This window comes from Calliopsis andreniformis, chromosome 4 (genome assembly GCF_051401765.1).
Source record: "Calliopsis andreniformis isolate RMS-2024a chromosome 4, iyCalAndr_principal, whole genome shotgun sequence".
Lineage (NCBI taxonomy): Eukaryota > Metazoa > Arthropoda > Insecta > Hymenoptera > Andrenidae > Calliopsis > Calliopsis andreniformis.
The window spans coordinates 9,605,203-9,631,503 of NC_135065.1; the positions used below are offsets into that span (position 1 = coordinate 9,605,203).

At 41.1% G+C, this 26,301-nt stretch overlaps 4 protein-coding genes across 8 annotated transcripts in view; 1 reads left to right on the plus strand and 3 right to left on the minus strand.

Moving 5' to 3' along the window:
• Nucleotides 1-1,065: 1,065 nt before the first annotated feature.
• Nucleotides 1,066-4,301, minus strand: Pcl (polycomb protein Pcl). Its single transcript, XM_076376703.1, has 9 exons — nt 4,170-4,301; nt 3,891-4,091; nt 3,584-3,775; nt 3,289-3,461; nt 3,000-3,195; nt 2,645-2,886; nt 2,358-2,549; nt 2,081-2,297; nt 1,066-1,995 (listed from the first exon to the last, which is right to left on the minus strand). The coding sequence occupies exons 1-9, from the start codon at nt 4,299-4,301 to the stop codon at nt 1,066-1,068; spliced, it is 2,475 nt and encodes an 824-aa protein (XP_076232818.1).
• A 3,546-nt stretch (nt 4,302-7,847) lies between these two features.
• On the minus strand, nt 7,848-9,899 carry LOC143177884 (leucine-rich repeat-containing protein 57). Its single transcript, XM_076376151.1, has one exon. The coding sequence runs from the start codon at nt 9,183-9,185 to the stop codon at nt 8,469-8,471; it is 717 nt and encodes a 238-aa protein (XP_076232266.1). The 5' UTR covers nt 9,186-9,899; the 3' UTR covers nt 7,848-8,468.
• A 497-nt stretch (nt 9,900-10,396) lies between these two features.
• C3g (C3G guanyl-nucleotide exchange factor) overlaps nt 10,397-26,301 on the plus strand; it is a 65,957-nt gene continuing 50,052 nt past the window's right edge. For 4 of the 5 annotated variants that reach the window (XM_076376015.1, XM_076376017.1, XM_076376018.1 and 1 more), the window contains exon 1: nt 25,304-25,621. In XM_076376015.1, coding sequence (XP_076232130.1) covers nt 25,438-25,621 — 184 coding nt within the window. In that variant the 5' untranslated portion in view covers nt 25,304-25,437. Of the gene's footprint in view, nt 10,594-25,303; nt 25,622-26,301 lie in introns of those variants that run through there. The other variant, XM_076376019.1, reaches the window with a different exon arrangement.
• On the minus strand, nt 18,612-19,759 carry LOC143178165 (uncharacterized). Its single transcript, XM_076376681.1, has 2 exons — nt 19,378-19,759; nt 18,612-19,247 (listed from the first exon to the last, which is right to left on the minus strand). The coding sequence occupies exon 2, from the start codon at nt 19,080-19,082 to the stop codon at nt 18,672-18,674; it is 411 nt and encodes a 136-aa protein (XP_076232796.1). The 5' UTR covers nt 19,083-19,247; nt 19,378-19,759; the 3' UTR covers nt 18,612-18,671.

The following is a 26,301-nucleotide window of genomic DNA, read 5'->3' on the forward strand; positions in this document are numbered from 1 at the left end:
CCAGCAATTAATACTAGTAAGGTATACGCCTCGTACTCCTAAATTGCAGCAGAAGACAAAACGGTGCATGGCAGTAACAGTCATTAAATGCGATGGAAAATTTTGATTTCGTTTGCATCGTGTCAGAGAACGATTCAGGACGATGAAGGTACAGAAGCGGATGTCTATCTCTACGATTGTATTGAAAAATAACCTTTGCAGGATGTCTGCTTTTTTACTTCTTTCTGTTTCTTTCTTTTAACTCTTTAACACTAACTACTAACGTCCGCTAGTATGTTAGCTCAAGTGAGAGGAACAACTGTCAGTTTCAATTCGCTTTATCTTTCCTTGTCGTGATCATGGTCTGCTCCGCGACTCGTCAGGAGCGATTGGCCAATCTCTAACAAATGTAAAACCGTCGCGGCAAACGGCGTGTTGCTTTCGCGTGGTTCACATTCATCAATCCTTCTGCGAAACTACTATGCTACAATATGTACAATTTATAAGCAATGTATCTGATTGTTCTTGTAAATGTTTCTTTCTCCTAAAAGCAATCCTATTTTACCGCTGTAGTAAAATAGACATAGAAACGTTAATCGAATTTTAGGCGTCGAAGATAATCATGGACGGTACATTTTGACTGTAAATGCGGAACGGATGAGAAAGAAAGTGTTAGCTTTTTTTTTCGATAGAGTTATACCAAACCAGCTGACGGTAGTTTTTAAATAAGCAGCGAAACAAATTCATTGTCCAGCAATGAAGTTTGTCGTTGACTTGGACTATCTTTATAAGACTCAGTTGTCGAATGAAATAAGGCTCACATTTGCAAGAACAGTCACACATCGTACACCAATTAATACGTACTTATTACACAAAACATATGTAACGAATGGCAGTGCATGTGACGCAAGTCAATTTGTCACTAATCGTTTGTTTCGTTTAAACACCGAGCTGTTTCGAAAAGAAAATAATAATAATAGAAATCAATGATCGGCAGCTTAACTCTGGCTACCTCAGCTCTCGATGCCAACAGAACATTCTTTTACACGATTGCAATACATTGAATCGTAAACGGATTATTTACTGTTAAGTATTGGGTCCCTCCCACTCGATTAGGTATTGAGTCTGACCGTTCGGCCCTATCCTCTTCGCTTTGATAACAAACTTCTCACCAGCAGCGATCCTATTTGCTGCTCCGAAGTATATGTTCACCGATGACTTTAGATCATCTATGGATATGTCGGGTGCACTTTGCTTAACGGGTGAACACTTTGGGGACGATGGTACGCTACCTTTCTTCTGTGGCTGCGGATCCGGCGGAGGCAATTTGTCATTGCTCTGACGTTGCCTCAGTCTCCTACCGTTCAAGGCGTAATCAACACAGTTGCCAATTTGGCTACTAGCACTGCTCGAGGCACCGTTAAACGAACTTCTTAAATTCCTCGCGAATTCACTTTTAACCTCATTATTACGCGCTGGCAAGATGGTCGCCGTCTTGCTAGCGGTATGTTGAAACTGCTGCTGTATCTGCTGTTGCGATGGGCGACCTCTCCTATGCTGTCGTCTACGCTTTACTTGCCCGTTTCTGTCTATAATAATATCCTTTTCTGATAATTGTCTTTTGGCTGGCCGTATTACCGGCGGTTGAGATATAACAGGAGTGAGCGGTAGGGGCAACGTGATTGGACATTGATTGTATGGTGACGGGGTACTCGAATTCGTTTGATTGAGATTGCCGGGTGTCCCCAACAAGTCACTGAGATTTCTAAATGGATTATTCTTGCCTTCAAAGTCTTTGGGCGGTGGAATAAAGGAGTCCAACGTTCCCCTCGAACTGGTTTCGTCCCCGCTTGTGTCCGCGGGTGTTGACGGTGGCAAAGGGTGCATCAATTCCACAGAACTAGGCACAGACAGTTCAGATATTCCGGAAGTCGTAGCTGGTGGCGTGGGAGGGCCAGAGACTGAGGTTGGCGGCGTCGGTGGTAAATCAGATGCTTCCGAACTTCGAGATTTACTCTGAAAAACGTCACAAAATATTGCGTTGCATCTCCCTGTTGTATGAAAAAGATGAACGTCGTTGCTATAGTTTATTTCGTGATACCTTGGCTATAGCATTCTTCAGTAGCTTTCTTGCTTTCCTGTATCTAGCTTCTCTAACACCTTGAGCTTTGCTGAGGGAACCATCACCTTTTTCTCTCTTCTTGTGCTTGCGTAACATTCTTTCGCGGGAACTTCCTAATGCCATCAAACGTCGTCTTCTTTGTAAGCTCAGTTTGGGGAATGGAAATGATTTCTTCACAAAACCACCTCCGCTATACCTATGATAAAATAGAAAATAGTGTTATTATGTGTTGAACAACTTCGTGTATTTTGTATACCTTTCTCTTAGAGACTGTGTAGATTGACTCGGTGGACTTGGACTCGGACACGAGCTCTGTTCTGCTTCCGAATTTTGATAAATTGTTCCACGCATTACCACGTCTGATGGGTTGACAGGAATTTCTAAATTTTCCGCTGTGCTTTGTTTCAGCGCAGTTAATTGTTTTGTACTTTCTGGTAAACTTACGGGTCTGAAACAATACGATTTTTACTTCGAATCAAACGAATTAATAGGCATTTGTAGAATTGACGACAAGCAGTTCGGTTTAACGCCATAGCAACTAACCCTGTAGGTGGAGGAAGATATTGCAGTCTTTTATTAGCACCCCAGCATCTACGTAACACAGAATCATCTATTACCCCAGTTGCTGGAAGATTAACAATTGGACATGGTGGTGGTAATCTAACTCTAAGACCCCATATTGTAGTACGTTTCTTTATCTCTCTGCCACATTTGAACCTGTTTCTATTATTTGTCAATATTGCTAGTATAGACTCTCTGCGTATTTGAGCACTGACATCCCTGATCTAATGGTGACAAATACATACTCATATTTATCATCAACATAATGTCAATATCTTTTTTAAAAAAAAATAAAAATATTCGAGACATGTTTTTAAAGTTCAGGAAATATTCTCACCCGTGGTGGAAGCTGCAAAGTATTCCAGTTATCATTGGCATAAGGTACAATAACAGTATCCAAATCATAATACTTTTTAGCATTGTAAACAGTCAAATTGTACAACATCAGGTGCACCAGATCTACCCATTTTAATTCCAGTCGCCGTACGAATTCCTTGCCATAATTGCACATTGAACAAACAAATACATAAAATCTAGAAAAAACGAACAATTGTAAGTCCAAAATATGAGTACAAAAATCATAGATTTTTTACTGAATATTTTAATATTTTGTTTGTTGCACTTACCTATCTCCACTGTATAAAGGATAAGTTAGACAACTGACACATTTTTCATGAAACCATTGCTTACAACGGGCACATTGCAGCATTTGTGTATACCATTCTCCATTGAGTCCACAATAACAATAAATTTGTTCTGCATTTACTCTATGATGTGCATCCCAATTTAACATATTAGGCTGCAATAAAATATTAGCTGTTGATTCCATAAATCTTTTACAGAATATTACTCTTTTGAATAATGCTCTCTAAACATTGCTAGCTTTTTAAATTAACAATATTTGTGACTTGAAATACTTACATCATACGGCAACTTGGTCATATCATCTGGTGGTGGCTGAGGTTGGTCCCTACCACTGCAAACTTTTCTGATACTTGCCTTTACCATAGAAGTTTTTGGTTCTACAAGTTCACGTGTCCGTGGTTGACTATCTATACATCTTTTACACATCCAATGTGCCTCAGCTGCTGTTTCTTCTTTTGATATTTGAGGCTGTAAATATACATTCTAGTCTCCCTTATTTTGTAATATAGTGTGTGGTCTACATACACAATAATCTTTTAAAAATCATGAAATAGATATTCAATCAGAAACAAGTTTCCATTACCTGATGACAAAGTTGATGATAACCTCGACCACATTTGTCACAAACAATAATATTGTTATCAGTCTTGGGCTGAGATTTCTTGCAAAGAACACACATAACTTCGGAGTCTGGCATTGATAGCTTTGTCAGCTCCTTAACTGAGGACCAGGCGGAGGTATTGTCCAGAAATTTGACAAGGCATCTCTCCCTTGCCAAATCCACCTATGTGTACACAATATTTAGCATATCAAGAAGTTCTATTACATAGAAATTAATTAGCATTTCAGTCTATGAATATACCTCAACGACTGTTCCAAGGTAAAATTTGCCATCTTTATGTTGTAGAAGAACATCATCTCCATGAGAGAAACCCAACTTTTGTTCTCTCGTAGTGCTATCCGGCGCTGCCAGACTTTCTTCTGGCTCTGACATTTTCTACCCTGTTTCTGTAGCCACACACAGTAAGAAGAAACATTTTAACACATGTTTCATATATGACTAACATAAGTTCAAAAGCTTTTGCCTCAAATAATTTTCATACTTTTGAACTACTAGTACTATTCTAGAGCTATAAATATATTCTAGTTTTTCTAAGTGCATCACAACTTGGAGCTTGAAAATGCAAAGAAATATGTATCTAAATTATAGTAAATATAAAAGAGATTAGAAAGACATAGTTGTCTTTTCCAATATACTATTCTGCTCAACAAAATTTAAAACTCAAAGTGACTCAAGAGAATTTAGCTTCTCCGCAAGACTGAATAATAGAATATCCATTTCTTCTCAATGGTATAGACTACAACTAACTAGAAATCCTGTATTTATTCCTATCAATGCTAAAATAATCTCTCCCCAAAATCTCTCAAGATCAGTGCTCCAAATCAGTCTGAAACATCCCAAACCCTGCATCTCAAAGGAGCAATCCAGCACATCCTGAAACCCAATCCCAGGCCATATTCCATAACAACCCAACATTATCTCCTCTCGTATCCAAAAAACCTACACATAATGGTCCACGGATACGAACCCAGACCGTCTCCCACCGAATCATTCGTTTACGTCCATTACGATCTCGTCGAGGTACGTTAACGCTAGAACCGAATCGCGAGAGTCCGTCGAGCGAAATAGCGACCATATGATCGGCATCTCATTAAACGAGAGCAGTCCAGCCCGCGGCGCTCTCGTTTCAGCTTGCACGGGTTCTAAACAAGACTCTCTCGTCGCGCTCGAGCGATACACTTTCGAGAAGCTTTTTTACCGCCGCGTGACGAGCGCGTCGAGCGTGATCGAAATGGGCCGGCGATTCGTGGTACGCAGAGGAACCGCCGCGGGTACGATCAATCGACGAAAGACACTGTCGAATACGGTGGGACACGAGCAACCCCCGGGGTCGACAGCTCCCAGCAGCGGGGGCGGTGTTTGGGACAGACCCGGTCGGTGTTCTCGGCGCAGAGGAGACACCGACACAGCGCGGGTGTCGCTCGATCCCTCGAACGCGGCTCTATGTCGTACCTCAGCGTCTCAGCCGTGGAATCAGGCGCGACGTTCGGCCCTCATTTCCCGATCCCCGTCAGCCATTTACGACCATGGGGGCCACGGTCGGTCGCTCTCCGAGACACAGAATCGCGCCGCGGCAAAACTCTCGCCCCGTGGAGTCAGGACGGCGACACGCCGGCACGCATGCAGCCGTTCGCGTTCACGCCGCCCCCTGGCTACCCACGTCGGCCACCCTTCGCGATCACCACACGCCCTTAGTCACGGACATCACCGCGGCGAGCTCGGTGCACTTTCATTGTGTCCCTTGAAAATTCGAATGACCACCGTCCGCCATGTTCGGGGAAACACTTGCTAGGGACTACGCTGGTCAAGCGAGCCGACGAGCAGCAGTGCTCCCTGCAGGGGTGTAGAGCGATTCGTGGGGCCCTGGGCATGGGTTTGGGCTGCGTGTTGGAAATGGGGGAATTTATGGGGCTTATTTTCGAACAGGAGTTGCTTGATGGGGGATAGATTGTTTGAGGTTTGGAAGAAAAGGGTGTGAGTATTTTTTTTTTCTTTTGAGAATAATTGTAATTTAGTTAATGTTTATTAGCACTGAGATTACCAGAGGTAACTTTTGTTTTATATTTGACGATCAGAATTAGAAGTTTCATTCAAGACTACATATTTTACAGAAGTAACTTTATTTTACAGGATGAGCTATTTGAAACTATAGCTCGATTCAAAAAATATTTGAAATAAGACGTCCAGTTTGAGACAATTTTCAACCATTATGATGTCTTCCCCGAAATAGGGTAAGTTTTATTTAAAATATTTTTTGAAATGAGCTTATAGTGTAGGAGATTTCGTGGGAAATTTCAAATGGGTCACCCTGTATATTTATTCAATACTAATTACTAAAATATAATATTCATACAAAGTCTAGTATTCCTGAGAAATACAATTCGATTGATCTATTTCGATTTTTTAAATACTCGCACCTGAATAGGTTCAGTAATACAATTCATTCATTAGTCATTCAAAATGAAGTAAAATCGTTTTCGTGATAGTACATACTTAGTAACTATAATAGTTGATTTGAGATAATTATTTGAAAAAGAATTATAAGGCAAGTGGTTAAAATTGAAATGTCGCACAGAAGGTAGTACAGGGCACATTATGTCCATAGTACGGCAGTGGTCGTTAGTTGGACGTCCTATTGTGGTGCAAGCATAATATAAACAATTGATGACAATGCAGCCAGGGAAACTTTTACGTCGTCATAATTATACACATTTATTTTAATTAATTAAAATGTAAGAATCTTTCAGATCGGTTACGAGTTCGAAACTTCGAAATTCGTAAAAGACTAGAGCAGTATGTCTTCCATACACAAGATTCTCGTCGTCTGTACTCCAGACATGTATAAGTTTTGCTAAACTTCAAACAGTCCAAAACAGTCTCCGAAATATGGCAAACGAGATAGTTTTTAACGCTCATAAATGTAATTAAGAATAGAAACGACAGCACAGTTATGATTTCAATGTAATCGTGTCGAATTTCGCAAGATTGCATCTGTATCATGCACTTCCCATGATGAATTTGCAAACGAAATGCAAATTCATGGAATGCGATCGGGAGTAGTGTCTACGCGTGAAGAATGATTTTTAATGACTCAATTTTCGGTGGATATGCAACCTGTAACTGTGCAGGCAAAAAATATAGCTTTCTGGCTGTTAATTACTCGCGTGTTAGCTGATGATCGGATACTGAATGCACTCTAAAATTAGCCGTAATTGTCCAGCCGAGAAAAGAGTGGAATACAAATATCTCGTCCCTAATGAAGCAATATTTAAGCTACTCACGTATCCGCAAGTGAAGGGTTGCTAACTTGGAAGTTGAAGCATGAAACTTTTTTTATACTGGTCGCGACTCACCTGTCGATTCTTCTTTTTTCCCTGCGTTTAATTTCAGTGACGCTTTCCGCCGAGAAAGCAGGAACCAAACACGCCATTTTGTTATGCAAAAGATCATTTATTTTTCGATCGTTAATGTTCAAATATTCAGAATTAGGAAGCAAATAAAATTTGTATAATCGAAGTGGGATAAAAATGGAGGCAAAATGAACAGGTTAAAAATACATACACAATTTATTTCATAAAATTTGCAGTACACATACAATTCGACACATTGCAAGGTATAATAAAATGGTGACTATGATTCGAGCTTCTATTTACAGAATATTTATTTTAGAGCACATACAGAACAATGTGGCGAAATATGCGACACCGAATATGTTCAAAATTCGTCTCAAAATCGCAAACAGTTCGTTTCCTGCAATGTACAATCGAATACTTGTGCCACAGAGATAAAAAACGTTTCGTGGAAATCATTTATTAAGGCACTTGATTCGCATACTTTGACGTTGCATAAATCGTGCCTAAGAATATACAGAAACGGGGAATATAAAGTGGGTACTGTCTCGCAGTCCATATAACATTAAACCAATGCCTCGTATAATCTCGACAGTGCGTATCAAGAGTCCATCGATCTGTGCAAAATATCGGTACCACAATTCGCAATTGCTATCGAAAACGCTCCATTTGTACTTACAAGTATTACATTCTCGCAAGTGTCGAATAAATTGCGCGAACACGACACGGCGTTTCAAACAATAATCTTACAATCGAAATCGTTAAATAACACATTGCATAATTGAAGGACTCATAAGAAAAAACAGCCCTCGTCAAATTTTACAATTTTTCTTGTAAGAACACATTCTAGTGGTCAGAAGCCTCATAAAAGGGGAAACTTGTGAAATTTTAATTGTTTAAAAATGAATTAAATATACGTTCAGTCCTTTCTCGTTATAGGATCGTAGCTCCACGACTCTATAGCGAAGAACTTGTTTCCTGAGATTAACTTACGTTCTATGACAATCCAGTCTAGTCTTATCATCGATACATGAGTATAACAAACAAAACCAGTTTGTTCTAATAACTATAACAAGGTAATACTGTCTTTCTTTGCGTCCTTGGAAAAATATAGAAGTTGACGGTCGTTTGTCTCACGAGCCCCTCAATTTACATATTATGCATTTACATATCAGAATCGCAGCGCCCCTTAAAACATCTTCTTCTTCACCGCAGTGTACCTTTCCATATAATCGTCATAGCCATCGAGATCAGCGAACTGTTTCATCTCGAACAGGTTCCCCTCGACCGCCAAGACCGAGACCTTGGAGTCCTTCAAAATCTTAATCGGCACAGCATTCAGCTGCAAACAGTTCTCCCTTAGCCTCAGCGTCTTCAGCCGCGGACACTCCGCCAGTTTCTCCGAGATCGTCGAGATCTGATTCTGATTAAGATTCAGCTCGACCACGTGCAAAGTCGCTGCCGCGTCGGGGATCGTCGTGATTCGATTCTTCGACAAATCCAGCACGTTCAGGTACTCCAGATTGCAGAACATCAGCGGGAACTCGCCGATTTGATTGTCGGACAGGTTGACCTGTTTTAAGCGCGTCAATTTCGACAGGGACCAAGGCACACTCTTAATTTGATTCGAGCTTGCGTTTAGATTTTCGAGCTTAGTCAACTCGCCTAGAACCTCTGGCAAAGCTGTCAGCTTATTGTGACTGAAGTTCAACTGCTTCAGTAGGGTAAAATTGCCGATATCCTCGGGAATTCGAACGAACTCGTTCTCGGACAGGTCCAGAGTCCTCAGCTGTTGAGGGGGGACGCGCAGGCTTTGGGGGAATTTGTCGAGCTTTCTTCGAGACAGTTTTAGAGTGCCTGTTTTATTCGCGGTCTCGTAGTGCTGTTTCAATCCAGAGTTCCCCATTTTAAGATTGCATTGAGTTTTAGGAGGTTCGAGTGGAAGGAATCTATAGGTCTCTAGGTCTCTAGAATCTCAAGAATTAGACTCAATTTCAAATTCGAGGATGCAATCTAAATTTCTAAAGATTTCGCAGTCTCACAAAAATACTAGTTTCAAGTGTCACAATTCCTCATAAGTATAACTCCTATTCAAGCGTTTTAAATAATTTGAAATCTTGCTTAATTTATTATTCTCAAAAAATTGCTATTCTCTTGCACACATTCTCAATCACCACCTCCAATACTCACTCCTATGACCCCCACAGGACCCTCTCGGTCCAATGTTTTCCTCACAGAGTGTACCCACCGCTGCAAGATTTTTGCGCGCCACTGTACCGCAGCGCGAGAGTCGCTCGCTGCGCTGCCACTCGTGTCGATTTTCACGCTGACACTTTGCAGCTTTACACTTTGCTACTACCAATCACCGACGTATCAAAACTTTGCACGCACGTGGCCGTGGAAGACGCGACGTCAAAGAGTCCCAATCGGTCTCGAGTGTCCGTTTTGGTCCAGTTTCCAGGTGCAATGTCACCCGATTGACAGGCGGTCGGCCATATTCAGCTGATGGACAGTGGCGTAGCTATAGGGGGGCTATTTATGCAGGGCACAGATCTCTGGGGGCCACTGGATTTACATGGTCCATGGATCTTATATTCATAAACTACATATTATATCTTCTGGACCTTTTCTATCATTTGCCTGCCACTATTTATCTAATTCATATCCTACATAACCAATAAATTTTTATTCTACCTTTTTTAAATACATGTTTAAATTGCTTCAGAAATATATGACAGAATTTTATATAGAACTCGTGTGAAAAACAAATAATTATATTGCAATGTTGCACTTTAGAGTTGCAGTTTAGACAAAATATGACTAGACATATTCTTCACATTCGTAATGCAACTTTTTTTCAAATAAGAAATAAAAATATTTTTCCCTATACGTTAGCGGCTTCCTCATTAGCTAGTAATTAAATACTAATTTTTTCTTGGAACCTACATTTCACTTGTACAACAACCATAACATAAATAATGTACTCAGGTAAAACGAAGAAACAATGGGGTAAGGGGCCCAGATTCAGGCCAGAGTGGGCAGCGATCCCTAGCTACGCCACTGCTGGTGGGCGAAGTGTTGGAGCCTCGACCGCGGGATGGCGGTCGGCGCGCGCGCGCCCCGAAAGATGGCTGACAAACGAAGATGTAGCGGTGCACGTCGGGTTTACATCAGAGCGAAAACGCCGCGGCAGCCACTGGTGCGTAGTTTACGATGCGGTCGTTCGCGGAAATGGTGAGGTAGTGCCGTTGGACCGAGAGGACCTACTACCGGCTAGACGATGGCCTCCACGCCGAAGTCGGAGAAGCAGGCGGGTGAGTGTTGCTTTCTATCACCACTGTGACCTAAGACGTGGAGTCTGCATGGGAAGCGACGGTGCGAGTTGACGAGGGAACCCGGTCACCGATTCTCCCTCGCCCCCTCCGCCTGTCGATCGAGGCCTCGCGAGGGAATCGAAGGGACGCGTAGGGCATCGAGTTCAGGGACATCGAGCACTCGTGGGTAACGTACCCGCTGGGTATCGGGACAGTCGAGGTGCTCCTTGGTGCACGATCGCTCTTGGAAGCGCTACCGGACGCGAAACGTCAAAAGCATATGCGTGTGCCTCGGAGCGTATCGCCACCTCTGTTTCGTGTCTTTCTATTCTGCGGTCGCGGTCCCGCTACTGGGATGCTGCTCTCGGATGCAACCCCTGCGAGGAGATGTTCGAGGGACTGCGATGTACCTTTCGACAAACATCGAGTGCGCTGAATGTCAATTGAGAATAATTGGTGGTGGGTGGTTTGATGGGGAGGGCCTGAATTGCGCGGATATTCTCTTTTTTTTCAATTAGGTGTTGTGTATTTCTGTCTGAGGAGATTTGGAAGAAGGTGTGTGGTTTTCTGAAGTTTAAGAAATATTTCGGTTTAATGGGTAATGATACTGTCATGTGAAGTTTGTAAATAGTTCACTATATAAGACTGAGTAGTGTAGGTATTTTGGTTTGTAAGTAGTTCAGATGTTTTTGTGTGAGTAATACCTACATCTTGCAAATCTTAATTGTTTGCTAATTATTCTCCTTCTTTTACTAAAATCATAGAAACTCCTTACCCTCTTTAGATAGAAAAATGCCTCTTCAAAACTAACTACAAACAACATAGAATTAACTAAAACAAATTTCACATGACATATCATAAAAATTGATTTTCTCAATAACCAGAGCATAATACATCTTCATCTTTCAACAAAGATCGTAATATTCCCCTAGCATTTACGATACAAATCAGAAATTCAGAAATAACAGCGTCCAAGAGGCTCAGTTTAGGTCAATGCTTACCCTAGGGGAAAGTAATCATGGGGCCTTAAAAATTGCAGAGGATTGGGGGATGATCATTTTCTAGGATAAGGACCGCGGGAAGAATGGACCGTCGAGGAAAGGAAGAGGCGGCATTGTTGATTTTCCCCGAGATTCGTCCCGATGCTCGTCCTCGTTCCTCGAAAACCGGGCCATATCGCGACGACTACACGGGCACACATCGGTAATAATACCGCAGTCGCCTGGAGTGTGTGTCAATAAACCGTCCACGCGCCGAGGGCGAGCCCGGTGTAATTCGAACAGCTGCCCGTGTCACGAGTCCTCTCTGGCCCGCGTTTGCACCCCTCAGCACAAAAGAGTTTACCCCTGTCGGTGGCGACACCGTTTTCCACGCGAATATCGTGTTAACCCATTTACGTCCCTAAGATATTCTTCTTGTGAATATTTCATTAACTGGGGCAGGGACACGAGGGGACCTTGAATTTGGATTCATCGAGAACGAGAATAAATTCTTTTTTAGGGAGGTTTATACATTAGATCGGTGATTATATCGCACGTGTAGCGTTGGGAGCTCGGATGTTGTCAGTGGATCTGATTGGTTCTGTAGATAAATACATAGAGATGGCACACACGCATTTTCCTTATTGGCTGAATTGGTCATATCTACTACTACTACTACTTGCAGCGAACTCTGTGATACGTATGTATTGGTTGTTGAGGGGATAAATATTTCGTTATTTTAGTCGTATTGGCGGTGGGAGGGGTTTCAACAAAATTTTTTAACGAGTATGAGGCGCAGAGAAGTACAGTAATTGGATATTGATTTTGTAAATATTGAATTTTTATTTTTATTTTTCAAGAATATGCCAGGCATTAATCCAACTTGTGTTTGGAGAATTTTAGATGCATTTTAACGAAGCTTCTGTATGCTTCTAGCTTCTAATCTGTTCACGCTTTAATTTTGATTACAATAACAGGTGCAACTTATCAGAACTGATACGTTCGACCTCGTAGCGCTTGCCGATGGGCAGATACACTTAAGTAAAGGCAGTTTGATCAATTTGCCGGATAACGAGTAGCAACTAACTCAATACCCTGCGTCATCTCTCGTGGGTAATTGCGTTTAATGCTGGTTGATTTGATGTCGCTTGAAATCGTAGCGTGTTCGTTGTCCTAACTGTTGCTTCTGGAAAAAAAACAGATTAACCGATCAGACACATTTCATTGAGTAGGAAAGTGCACTATAAAAAATGAAACATTTTTTAATTACTCTAGAGGAAGTTGAAATTGGAGTGTAAATCGATTCTTCAATGTTTAAAGAATCTGAATTAGGATAAAATGATTAATGTGCTCGAGTAGAAGACAGTTTAATAGACATTAGAATCTGAATATGAGATTCGATAATTTGTGAAATTCTCAAGAAACGAAGTTAAGTTTCACAAAAGATTCGAAGTCTCTAGTACTCATACCAGAACCTCCCCAGAGATTCTCTATCCATTTACGAACATCTACCCTCTCCAAACATAATGTCCCCAATTTTCCAAAAACTCCACCCCCGCGGAAACCTCGTTTACCGCGCCAAAGCCATAAATCTCTCCATTAAACCTAAAACAGCGGTCTCCAGACCTAAAATTCGCGAACCGAAGAAACCCCAGGTCCCCTACCATCCCCCGGAGCATTGACTCTCTCCGAGCAAATAACTCTTCGCGTGTTCGTTTAGCGTAGAGAAAACAGAAGAAATCGAATCCTCGGTCGAGGAGGCCTTCAGACAAGGCGTGCCATCTCGTCGTCGGTTGGCCCATCCACTCCAGTAAATTACAGCACGGTCTCAAAAGAGTTTTCCCCGTCGTACCGCGGTTACATTCGAAAGAATCTCGTTACCGAGGAGTGCACCGCGGATGATCGAGTTTTTCGCTCGGCAGGGAGCCCGCGAGCTGCTCTCGTCGGGGGTGGAGGCTGGGAACGCTCACGAAGCGGTTAACGCGGTCTTGGAAAAGAAAGAAGGGGGTCGAAAGGGCGTTCAGAGGGGACGGGAAAAATCGTGTCGCTGGTTTGAGGAACAGCAAGTAAGAACTCGGTCAATATGGTCCATTATATGGTCGTCCTACCAACAATTTTGTGTAAAAAATATTGAGAGTATTTTTAGTATAGGTTCTTCTGGATTCTTGGTCTATGGGCTGTCCTATGTTTCTTATCAGTCATAACTGAGCACCTATTGATTGCTAGTAAATGCAAGTATTAGGGTCCTCGGTACTTTTCTTACTTCAAACTCTAAGCTCTCTTTAAGACATCGTCTTCTTCTCAAAGAGGAAATACAGTAACCTCTAAATGGTCAAAAGGAACGAAAATTAACTCTTTTTGTTCTACGTACCTTTCGACATGAACTACTTTGCATTCTTTAATAGTTCTTTAATTTTTAACTTTAATTTCTCTTGTACTTCCTTCTTCTGTTTGCATCTCATACCAAGGGGATTACCCCTTAATTACTCGTAAAATAAAAATAATAAATTCGTGGCAACGTCTGGGGGATAGAATTCTGCTCGACTGAAAAGCGAGCTCTCGTTAGATTCGAAGCTGGTCCAAGAAGGGGGTGGTTCATTGAAATAATTCTATGGTGTCGAGGAGTGCGCTGTGAGACGAGAAAGGCCTCACCGCAGAGATTGGGACGACTTTGTCGCGCGAGCCAGAGGAAATGGGGAAGGAGAAAAGGTGAAAAGGCGCGAGATCGAAATATGATTAAATTCTGTTCTCCACCCCGCTTGGTCCTCCGCCCCACCCTGCGCCGCGGACATTGCAGTGACCATTGCGAGCTTTGTCCGACTCTGGCTGCTTTGTCTGTCACGGTTTCGCTGGGATCTCCTTTAGTTGGTGCTCTTTGATGAAAATGGGACAGGGGGTGGGTCGGGAGTCTCTCGCGAGAGCTGCTTTGCAATGGGAAGGACGAAATTCGAGGGACGTGATTTTTCTTCTTTTTGGGGCTGGGGTGGGGCAGAGGAATGATGATTTGATGGTTAGGGGAGCCTCTTGGGGTGTGCTTGCTGAGAGATCATTGAGAGTGGATCGCAGCTGTTATTAGTATACTATTGTATAGGTATAGGTAAGTTTTTTTAGCTTATTTTGTGCAAGAAAAAAGTGCAAAGTGATTTGTAAAATAAATCTTACTAGACGTTTAATGAAAGTATGTCTGAAATGGAAAGCACGTAGCGAAACGCTTCGTTCAGAAAGTATTTAAGGTGTCAGGGTTAACTTTAGTCTTTTTAGCAGAATAGTAGATCGTTGCACTTTTCAGTCGGGGAGATGACAGTCACTTTTAGAACGAGTTCGACAACCTGTGACAGAGTGTCAGACTATGTCCTTTTGGAAGATAGCTGCTGACATTTTGCCAGAGTTACTGCTTCATTACACTGATTGCGACGTTCTGAGATTATCGTTCGTTTGAATCATACCTAAAAATAATCATGAAGTATATTATATATGTCAGTGATAAATTTTTTAATTTTTTGTTAAGCCTAAGGTCAGTTAATTAAATTAAATTATAAAGTGTATTTTCTCTGTTTCCAATACAAGTTATATGTGTATCGTCTATTAAAAGTGGCTGACTTATAACAGGATAAGCTGCGCGCATTACTGATCCGAAAAGATTAAATAAAAATCTGATAACGCTATTAAAAACAGTCCACTTGGTTAAAACAATTACTTTTAATCGACTGTACAACTAAATACTACGTATATTTTTTAAAAAAATTCATCGTCGAGTACACTTCCGTCTGCTCACACCAAATGCAATTGAAAAATCGCTCCATTCGTTTCACGCACCCCGATTTTATTTCAACAAAGTGCTTCATCATTTTTTCACGTTGTTTAATTTATATTAAAATCTCGTTCGTTCACCATAGAAGATACAGAAACGTTATACGTATCTATTTTCAATGGAACGTTGAAAGCACACAGGGTGGATGAAACAAAAATGGAAAAATTTCATAAAATAAAACATTCCCACAGGATTTCATTCGAGGCCCCCTAAATTCAATCACAGACTAAACTAATATTAAAATAACAGTGCACACGATTCGTCACGTGTTGAAAACACGTGTTCATTTTTCTAAAAGAATAATAGGATAAAGCTAGTAGTACTTATAAAAAATAGATAATATTATCCTGAAGTAATATGTTCACTCAGGTAATATCTTCAATTCAGGTATTGGGCAATACTTTTCAGGAGACTTCTCATGAAACACGGATAGCAGGTAATAATAATGCTAGGCTTATGGTACACACTATCATACATAAATACACATACGACACATTCATATCACAGAAAATGCATAAAATCTCTTCAATTATTTGTAGCCACACGAAAAGTCTGAATAAACATTTAGGACTTCAGTGACTTTCCCAAATTTCAAAGCAAGATGTCATGTCCAAAGTGCACACAGAGTTGAAAGCATTAGAAAGCGTCTTGAGGCTCACAGACGCCAGCCTCAGCCAGCAATGTATCGCCAGAAGCTAACACGTACCCCAGTAGGGTGCATCGTGCTCCCCAGCTCATGAATATGCATCTGTTTTCACGTTTCGCCGGGCAAACGCGATCGCGTGTGCACGGGGATTAGAGGCGCGGCGCACGTGCGAAAACCGGTCCACGCACGTGTTACGTGTTGATCCCGATTTAGCTCTTGATCCAGGGGATATACCCCCTTCGCCTTGATTTTTCCTCCCGCTGTCCCGCGGGAATCCACAATAGACTGGGGCGAATTAGTTATCGTCGCCGTATGTTATCGTTATCGTTTGTTATCGTTCATTATCGTTTAACAGTAATCTCGCACGCTCGAGATAATCGGGCAGAGGCCGCGTAATTGCAACAAAACGATCGCAAAGGCAGATACTGTTAGTTACACGTAAGACGTGAAACGGTGCACGGATGGGAACGCATTCAGCTCGTGGGTCGAATTAACGAAGATGTTCGCGAGCCTTTCTTTCATTTATCGTAAGTATGGAGATCGTTTGTTCTCCTATTCGACGATTACAGTTGATTCTTGATAAAAGGTTCATCGGTAGATCTGTGATATTTGTTTGGGTTCGAGCAGCGAAAGTTATGTCTTCTTTTATCTGACTTTTTTAGAACCCACCTTGAGCTATGAGGTTTTTCTAACGAGCGGTGATCAGGGACTATTCACGGAAGAAAATGATGAACTGTATAGTGAGTTATTTTTTCATGATTATATTTTAATTATTGATTAGGAGGTAATGTGACGAGGAATGCACTGAATGCATTTTATTCCAGAAATTCGTTTTGTTGTTTATTATTGTTAATTTGGGAATGCTTGCGCACTATCTACAAGCAGGGATTAGGTGAAGCTTAAAATTTTTAATTGCTTAAGATTATAGCAGTGAGTCTTTTACTGTTATCTTTCATGTTCCTGGGAAACGGGTGTGAAATGAATGTATTTTATGAGTGTTGTTGGTCGATAAATTTTCAGTAAATAGAAATTAATTTATGTTTTAAGAGAGTAGAATATATCTAGGTACATGCACTAGATATTTAACAAATATTCAAAATCTTTGAGACAGTAAATAATACAGTTCAATTACAAATTCTTTCGATTTTTAAAAATTGCTAGTCATTCATTCGATAAAAAGTATCACAGTCTCAAGATCTTCATAGTCTTCTCATCCCCAAAACTTCCTCCCTCAAACTTCCCTATACTCATCTAAGGAACCCATCCACTCACCACCGCCAGGGGCGTCAAAATCTGCACTAATATGATCCCAGGCCCAATCAGTTACCACCTAGAAACTCAAACAATGATCCCATCTCCTCAGTTCTTCCCCCAAAACCCATTCCCAAGATCCCAAAAGCACCATTTGCCTTCGTGTAAGAGCTTGGCACCCGTGACCCGCGCCTCCCCAACAAAGCCTCGCATGACCCTGACCTAGTGTCTCCCAGAAGACCCCGAAAAGCGTCCACAATGATAGTAGGAGGGAAGCAGCCTCCCTTCCGTGTTTTTCTCACGCGAGCCAATCCGATTTGCCATGGCAATGACAATGCTCGTTGCATCGTTGGAGAAGCTACCTAGGGAAGGGAGTAAGAAGCCAAGAAAGAGCATTGTTCTTTTAGTCGTCGCGGTGACACAGTGCTGCAAGGGTCTGCAAATAAATTGCGCTTGCCCATGGATCCCCTCGTCGCTCTCCGTCTCTCCTCGTCGAAATAAAGAATAGACGTAAGAGTCAGGCTCTGCGCGAGATCTTTTGTCCCTCTTCACCGTGAACCCTCTCACCGCGTCCCTCTTCGTCCCCAGGTCTCTCCCTCCCCCTCTTTTGTATCACCTCCTTCCCTCGCGGCAGACTTTTGCTGGCCTGCTCCTCTCTCTGACCCGTTAAAATAGACAAGCCACCTTCTTTCCCGGCCAAAGTCACAGATATCACCGGGCGATCCTGCCAGCGGACGGTCCACCAGCGACGACAGTTCGCCGCCGATCCGCGAGCAAGTCGCCTACGTCGGAAGACGAACTTGCTGGGAACCCGATCCAAGTGGACCAGATTCGCGCCGCTAGGCCTCCGTAGACGGACACCAGCGCGACTAGGCGTCGTTCTGTTAGGCTTCTACGCGAGCGATGTAACGTTCTTGCGTTTTGGATCGCGGGGATCTGTGGGTGATTGTGTCTGAGCGTGGACAGTGGGTTCAGTGGCGAGCATCGGGTCAGAGAGACTCTGACTGCTCGATTTTGGTGTCGTGGTTCAGGGTTGTGATTACGAAGAAGACACTTGGAGTGGTGGGTTAAGATTCAGTGCTGAGTTTGTGGTAAAGAAAACGGTTTAAGGGTGACTCGTGGGTTGGTGTCGAGGGTGGATTAGAGGTGTGTGAGTGACAGTGTGTAGTGAGAAGTGGTTTGCGTGGAATTGAGGAGTTTATGATGAGGGACATTGTTTGGGAGCTTGGTAGCTACTAGTGGCTCAGTGTAGCCTTAGGGGAAATGGGTGTAAGTGACAGTGTAGGCCAAGGAAAAGTTGTTTATTGGAGACTGAGGGACTCGATTTATGGTCTACTTATATAGTAGTAGTTTATCGCGAATTTATTATTCCAGAAATTAAACTTATTTTCTAGGTATTCGAGTTGTAATGAAAATACACTTTGCTGTACTTAGTTACTTGGGTCTCGCGTGATAATTGAATGCATGGAAGATCGATAGACTTGAACCCAAAGATCCATTTCGAAAGATTGGAAGAGAAGTTTCTCTTCCTCATTTTGACGATCGTATCTGTATCTACTTTGTGTTGGAACAAGGAGTTCTTCAGTACTCCGAGATTTCTACTCATGGTAGATGCAGACTCTACTTTGTAAAAGATCGATGGGGCCAAAGATCGAAGGTAGACGATTTGCAATGCTTGCGTCAAGTTACATGGGAAAGTCTCGGTTTCCAATTTACTGTGATCCATCCTGAGCACATTTACTGTGCTCGTTTGCAGGGATTCGACTGGTGACTTCTGAGATCGATTGTGAAGGATTTGCATCGAATTACGGTGCAAATGGAGCTTCGTCAGTTTCTAGCATAGATCGTTCGTCGGGAAGATGTAGGCCGATTTCGAAAATCACGGTAGAATGTGCATTGAGTTACATTGAAAGTGAATGATCTATGATTTAATTATTCTACTAATGGTTAACATAGATACTTATTTCTATAAAAATTATAAAAAGATCAGTCTTTTTTGTTACTTTGGCTTAGTAATAATTGAAAACAACTACTAATCTAATACTGGTAATTGAATTTAGTTAATGATTCAAGTCAAACGATTTGCATCGAGTTACTTTGAAAGTTGCTTCATTCTTCGATTTCCCATGGTAGCTCACAGTCAGTGACGTTGAAAATCGAGAGTATCCGTGTACAGTTACATTGAAAGTGTCCAGGCGCTTCAGACAGTGATTTATCGCAGGTGGACTAGCTCTATGTATAGCGTGTACTCGTATACAAAGTGCGGGATATCATTTTCAACATGAATACGTAACGAGGAAGCCACGCAGCAAGTGTCTTAAAACTAGATTCGAGATACTGACGGTACTGTTTTTAAACACGCTTAATGAGCACGTGTACAATCGAGTAATACACAGCACCGACTGGTTCGATGCTGTTGCACTAATTATCGACCCATTACGATCAATTATGATCCACAATTTTCCGCTAATGATTGTGAACAGAATAATAGAATAAGCGATGAGGTTAGGAAATGAGCGATGAATAAAAGTGTCTTGATATTAAACTGCAATAATTAGTACTTACATAATTCAATTATGAAATATTCTAAATTCTAAAGAAAAACATAGATAACTCGCATAGTAGATACTTAATTATTATTAATACAAATTTCTCTGTAGACTGAATGTACTTCTATCGAGGGCAAAAATTTCCATTACAAATCCAATAGCATCCACGATCCCCATATAGGAGGAAATATTAAGATTAACGAGTATCACTAGAGGCAGTCGTCTAACTAAGTCGAGAGATTCTCAGATGTGCTCCGCGCGACCGTAGTCTTCCGTTTCTCCCTATTGATCGTTCTTTTCCGCAAAGAAGAGATTAAAAGATCCTCGACGATGCTCCCAGCGACCTAGATCGCGACACGCCAGCCGATCTGGAGCAAACGGAACGTAGATGCTGCGTAATAAACGATCAAGGCCCGATTAATTAGCGGAGTAGAAGCGAGTCGATGCATTCGAGCCGCGCGCGACGGATTTTTCGCGATTAAATTCACGTGCACTTTGCGCGGAAAATTGAAACGTCGCGTGGTAGCTCTGAAAGAATTAAAGCGTTCAGATATTGGAATTTTCCTGACAAAGTGCGTGGAAAATTGGAACTTTGCAATGCGACAGAAAATAAAAACGTAATTCGCTTGGAAGTCATTTTGTGATTACCTGTTCTAATTAATTTTTATGAAAAATGTAAACCCTTTGATATTTTCTTTGAAATTTCATCCCTCGGTTCATTTATTTTCTTTCTCTCGTCGAGTTCATTTTTACTTCCTCTGAAAATGCTTATATTAGTAAGAGAGGTGATTTTATTGATTAAATTTTATGCCAGCGGAACGCATTAAGTTTTCTGCAGCTCCTTATTAACTTCACTAAATTGCTTCAATTTTTGCGGTACTGTAAATTCGTGAAATAGTTTGAAGAGTATGCAATTGTCATTTGAAACATGAAATTACTACTCGCAGATCTCTACTTCACCGCACACTGATTAACGTTTTATAAAATTCTGCGCACTTTCTGCTAACAGTTGCATTTTTACCACATGTTGCAGAAATGCACAAAATTAATTTTGCCATACAGACGATATTTAATTCGATTTTCCCCCTCATGTAATGTTATTGAAAATATGAAAAACAATTCCTGTATATTTGCTTCACAAACTGCATCACAGTATTTGGTTTCACCTGAAACCTGTAGGGTACAGGAAATGCAAAAGCGAACAACGTGACATTTAATTAAGATTTTTGCTTTTATTAAATATTTTGTCATTCCCCAGGACCCCATGGAGTTGAATTACGCGAGCATTCTGCAGCATATTTTTGCCTGCTATTTTTTTCCACATTTGTTACGCGCTGTATTCGCTCTGCGATGTTTGGTATTAAATTTCTGGACGATGGCAGGGTGTATCGTAATTATTTTCCCCGTGGAGAATTACACGATGTGAATACGTTCAAAAGAGGAAGAGGGGAAAGCAGGAAACAGAAACGGAAAAAAACAAGCAATAGGCAGACGGTGATAAAATTTTACACAGTGCCCGTTCAATTTATTTTCGGAGGTGAAGTCGTGCGCTACGTCACGATTCATTTCCACCGACCGCGTTAATGTTGACGAGCTCTCGTCTATCTTTCTCGAGCTTCGACGGTGAAAAACATGATCACTTTCGACGTACAAATGCTTGAAACAGTTTGCTGGCTGTTCCAGGAAAATCTCTAGTTCATTAAGCTGAGCTGAACATTCGGTTCATCGAGAGATCGCCTTTGCGATAGTTAATACTGTACTAAGTACACACAAGTACTTCTGAAGTTAGAATCCAGAAATTAATATAAGTCAAAAGACTTTGAATATTTGAAAATTTGAATATTTGAAATATTTGAAAATTTGAAAATTTGGAAATTTGAAAATTTGAAAATTTGAAAATTTGAAAATTTGAAAATTTGAAAATTTGAAAATTCGAAATTCTATAGATTTTTAAATTTATCCTGGACTAATGTTCATTTCATTTAAATGATCAGATTTGTCCAAACAATTTAATGCAGCTTAATTTCATTCAGAATTCACATACGACTACTTGAATTATCTCAATGGTAGACCAATTAGATTTTTCTAAGCGTTCGAGCAATCTCATATTATCGACTTTTTGACGTTGAATACCGAGGTAAAGGGTACGAGTAAATTGCTCCTTAAATCGTAGCGGTCCATCGAACTCCGAAAATAATGAAGCGCCTTGGGCGCGACAGGAAGTGAAGCGTAACTGGGTCGCAAGTTCATCAATGCTAATTATTATTAATCAGAAAATCTCGGGCGACCGACGAAATTCCCGTGGATCTGCATGATTACAAGGCCGTCGAGGCATACTAAATAAAGTGTGTAGGCACATCGTAGCGATTTTGTTGTAATAACGTCGTAATAATTTATTCCTATCTAGTGGGCTAGTTAACACTTATTATTCATTCTCAATTTTATCAGAATTGGAGAAAGTTTTCTGTGCTTACTTTAACTGACAAAGGTTCAAGGAGAATATTCTTCTATTTAAAAAAGAAGATTGAGATTAATCAATGATCTTTTATTTCATAATTTCATATACTTGTTTCAATATTTTAGAATTTTGAAATTTCGGTTTAGGTAAGGTAGAAAGGTAGATAGCGACTAGCTGATATCAGGAAAGCCCCAAGTCACTCGAGGCCCACCTTTCACGATCATTCTGTATCGCCTTCGGTTTTACGCTCCATGGTCCAGGCGAGCAAGCCTCGTTCCATTTCTTTGTCAAAGGCTCCGAGTCACGGGTGGCGAGCCTGTATAAATATTTCCAGAAAACTCGATAATTTCGTGGGGGCGAGCTAGCAAGCCAGAAAAACCGAACGCTTGTGCTCAGCCCAGCGTGGAACGAGTTACACGATTGACCTCCTGGACTCGTATCGAATTATACACATCGGTCAGAAAATAGTAAAAGCGACGTGTAGAACCGCGGTAGGCGGCCTAGGAGAAGCTGCTGGACTTTTCGCTCCAGTAATCGTGGATCGTTTGTCGTACGAACCGATGGAACCTTCTGAGAGCCCACGGGACTCCTTCGACGTGTCTCAGATCGGTCGATGCATTTTTATCATCGAATGGACCCGGCTAAATTGGATTAACCCCCTCCTCTCTTCTCTTCCCTTTCTTCGTGATATCGAGTTCTTGTTAAAGCATGTTATTAGTTTCCTTTGTACTCTGATGGGGCGCAGTTTCGTTCGAGATTTCTTGTGAATTTTGAAACAATCGATATTGACTGAATTCTGTTTAAGATTCAATGGAGCTTGAAGCTGGAATTGGAAACAATTTGTAATCGATGAGAAGAGAGATTTTATGATGAAGTTTCTTTGGAAAAGAAATTAAAATTTTATTCAGTTTATGAGAATCAATTGTATGAAGCAGTTTCGTTAAAACCCTCTTGTACCAACGGTGATGAAATGATAGTTATAACATTAATTTATGCGGTCAGGGATCAAATTAATAAATATTCATAGAATCTGAAATAGAAGTACAAATTTTTAATTACTGTGCAAATTCTGATAGAACCTCTGACGAGGGAAACGCGGCAATCAACGTGTTAATTACAGCAGAATTTGTATTAAAATTCTTGTTTTAGAATTGCTATTCAGTATCACGAAAAATGGATCACTTGGAAGTAAAGATACTTTTATTACAAGATACTTTCATTCACGCTGGTATTAAATCATTTCCAAGGATGTTAAGTTCTGGCGTTGTTAGAGTATCAATGAGCCTTATATTTCTAATTCGATCTATGACAAGTTGGCAGTGGGAAATATCTGTAAACATTCTTGGAATACAGAAGACTCATCGACACTTTTAACCTCTTTATAGCTGCACTTGGATGCAGAGCACGCATTTTTTCAAAATACTGAATCACTTCATAATGAAAACGAGATGACTTTATTATTTTCATTTGAGTCTTAATACCACTATTTTTTATTCAAATTATGCAAAATTAATATTTCCAACATCACTTGCAATATTCTTTAATGTACAGTAGCTATAAAGGGGTTAAAATTTACAAGATCTAATTTCTGTGTTTTCCTAAGAATCTATGAAGGGGCCAGAGGTCGAACTGACTGAGAATTCGTGAGAAAATTAATTAAGTACTCGCCATCACTTGAAAGTCTGAATTACAGTATTCACGAAGTTACATAAAATATACGGAAGCTGCAGAAATCGTAAAGGAATGTCTATCTCGTTAAAATAGACATCCTGGAAACTGAGTGCTCCTCGGTACTCTACTTTAGCGTAGTACTCGAGGCCGCTAAATGTATCATCGAGCGTATATTTAGGCGTACTATCATCGGTTCAGCTTCATCTATAATATTCAACTACTTATGCCTTTTGCATTTGTAATCCCACAATTTAAATCGTACCTGTGACCATTTTATTCAAACTAATAACAAAAGTACAATAAAAAAACCACTTGAATAAAATCGACAAATTTATCGAAAGCAAGTGTCCATGAAAATAATTACATTTCATGAAATAAATTACTTCAAGCTATTCAGACAGTCATACACCGACTTGGATAATATAAAACAGTGGATTATGTAATAAAAGATTTTTGTTGCTTCTATTATATAATTGTTCTAATCCCATTATCCCCTCTTCAGGGAAAAAGGGAACAGTGGAGGTGCAAATTTAATGCTCGGTGTCGCGCAAACTGCCTCAAAGTGATCGTTCATTATTTCACCCGTCACGCGCTATCATAATTATATCACGTATCATTAATTACGCGGGAACCGGTTAGTCAGCGAGGAACTAAAGTTCAGCAAATAGTGCAACACTGTCAACCAGCGTTATCTGTTTACAGCCATGAAACGGTAATCGCTCGCTAAATATACCGTATGTGAGATCACGTGCACTTTAGGTCGCGTCCTGTATCGAGCTTAAGAAACGAGCCACGTTTCTAGATGCTGGCCAACGTTAGCCTTGGGTATCATCTGATACCTCTTACCACGTGCACCGTGGAAAACACTGTAAAATGCATCAATGTTTTACCTTCTCTCTGCTCGAAGTTGATCATGCGTGGAAACGTTTATTCGTCACTGGCTAACTATGCTAGGGAATTGGAAACTTTCTACACGATAGTACACTGCTCGAAATGATTAATCAGGAAGTTTCTTTCAACTTTAGTCTCGCTTTACAGCCTTTCCCATTCCCACTTCAATATTACAATAACCATGAAATAGGTATCGATGTTTCTAATGATAGTTGTACAAAGAAATACAGTGACACACGAGATACCCAGACAGTAGGTAAAAAATTCTACAAACTCAAGAACACAATAATCCTATAGCATGGTTACAGGTATATAACTCTAAATAAATTCCTAAATGAAGCCATAAGTTAACCAAAGAAGCAACTCCTCACGCCATCCAATGACAATGGTACAAGTGCATCAGTAAGAACAGTCTCTCAAAAAACCATCGACTCAGTGAACATAAAACTGTGATTAATTTCGGTGAGAGTGCATCATGTACGTAGGACCTGAAAGACCCATGGGGATCCTGGACGACCGTAAAATACGCTCGTGTCGAGCCCAGCGTTTCGAGAATCGACCGTGGCCTCTCGGGATACCCTGGTAAAATGCCGCAGTACGACGACAGCTTCCTCGACTCGCCGATTTTTCGGCGACGCACGCGTAGCTACGCGGTGCAGAAGGAGTTCGTGCCGAAGTCGAGGAGCTTCATCACGGCCACACCTTTGCTGCTGGCCGTGACCAATCACGCCAGAACCCTTTCCGGTTCCGTATCGACCTGCAGCCTAAAAGGTAATTGCGAGAAAAATTCAGGTTAAGGGCGTGAGTCTGTGTTACGCCTGCTTAAACGGGCTAAAAGGCCAGTCTGCCTCGAGAACAGCCTCCACCAGCGAGGGATGCTTTTGTTCAGGGAGGAAATTCACTTCGTGATTTCTGTCATTGATTTTCTGGGTCATGCGCTAATTTCGTGGGGCTAGAGCGAGGAGATTTATTTCTATAGCACAGTTTTCTGGCGTAAACGATACATAAAAAAGGGGTAAGAAAATTTCATATAATTCTACTTGAAAAATTAAGTAGACTAGGTCTAGGAAGTTCTAGGAGCCTAACTAGTCCTTGAGAATTACTAGCTTCAAAGTAGTTTCAGAAAAATGTATCCAGTATAAAGAAGAGGTTCTCTCTTAGACTGCTATTTTATTAACAATACTACATTTTATAATCATAGTCCATCAAAGGTTAGAGAGCATCAAACACCAGCCACACTTTCGCAAAGTTAAATGAAATTCCATCGTAGTCAGCCAATTAGTTCCTCCGTCTCGCAACTTTCTTTAGCGGATATTTAGCAGCATACCGCGGGAACTTATCGATAGTCGTCGCCAGGAACGTTTACCAACGCTCCCAAAATGTCTGTTAGAGCAATCAAACTCTGGCTAACCGTGTTATTGAGTCTGTGCCGCGGCAAATATGCTGCGGTG

Excerpts from the sequence above, each read along its gene's own strand:
- Pcl (XM_076376703.1), bottom strand. The coding sequence starts at position 4,301 with ATGTCAGAGCCAGAAGAAAGTCTGGCAGCGCCGGATAGCACTACGAGA. Across the intron at positions 3,776-3,890 it reads ATCATCAACTTTGTCATCAG|CCTCAAATATCAAAAGAAGA; the intron begins GTAATGGAAACT and ends GTATATTTACAG. Across the intron at positions 3,196-3,288 it reads CCTTTATACAGTGGAGATAG|ATTTTATGTATTTGTTTGTT; the intron begins GTAAGTGCAACA and ends CGTTTTTTCTAG.
- LOC143177884 (XM_076376151.1), bottom strand. The coding sequence starts at position 9,185 with ATGGGGAACTCTGGATTGAAACAGCACTACGAGACCGCGAATAAAACA.
- LOC143178165 (XM_076376681.1), bottom strand. The coding sequence starts at position 19,082 with ATGCAAATCCTTCACAATCGATCTCAGAAGTCACCAGTCGAATCCCTG.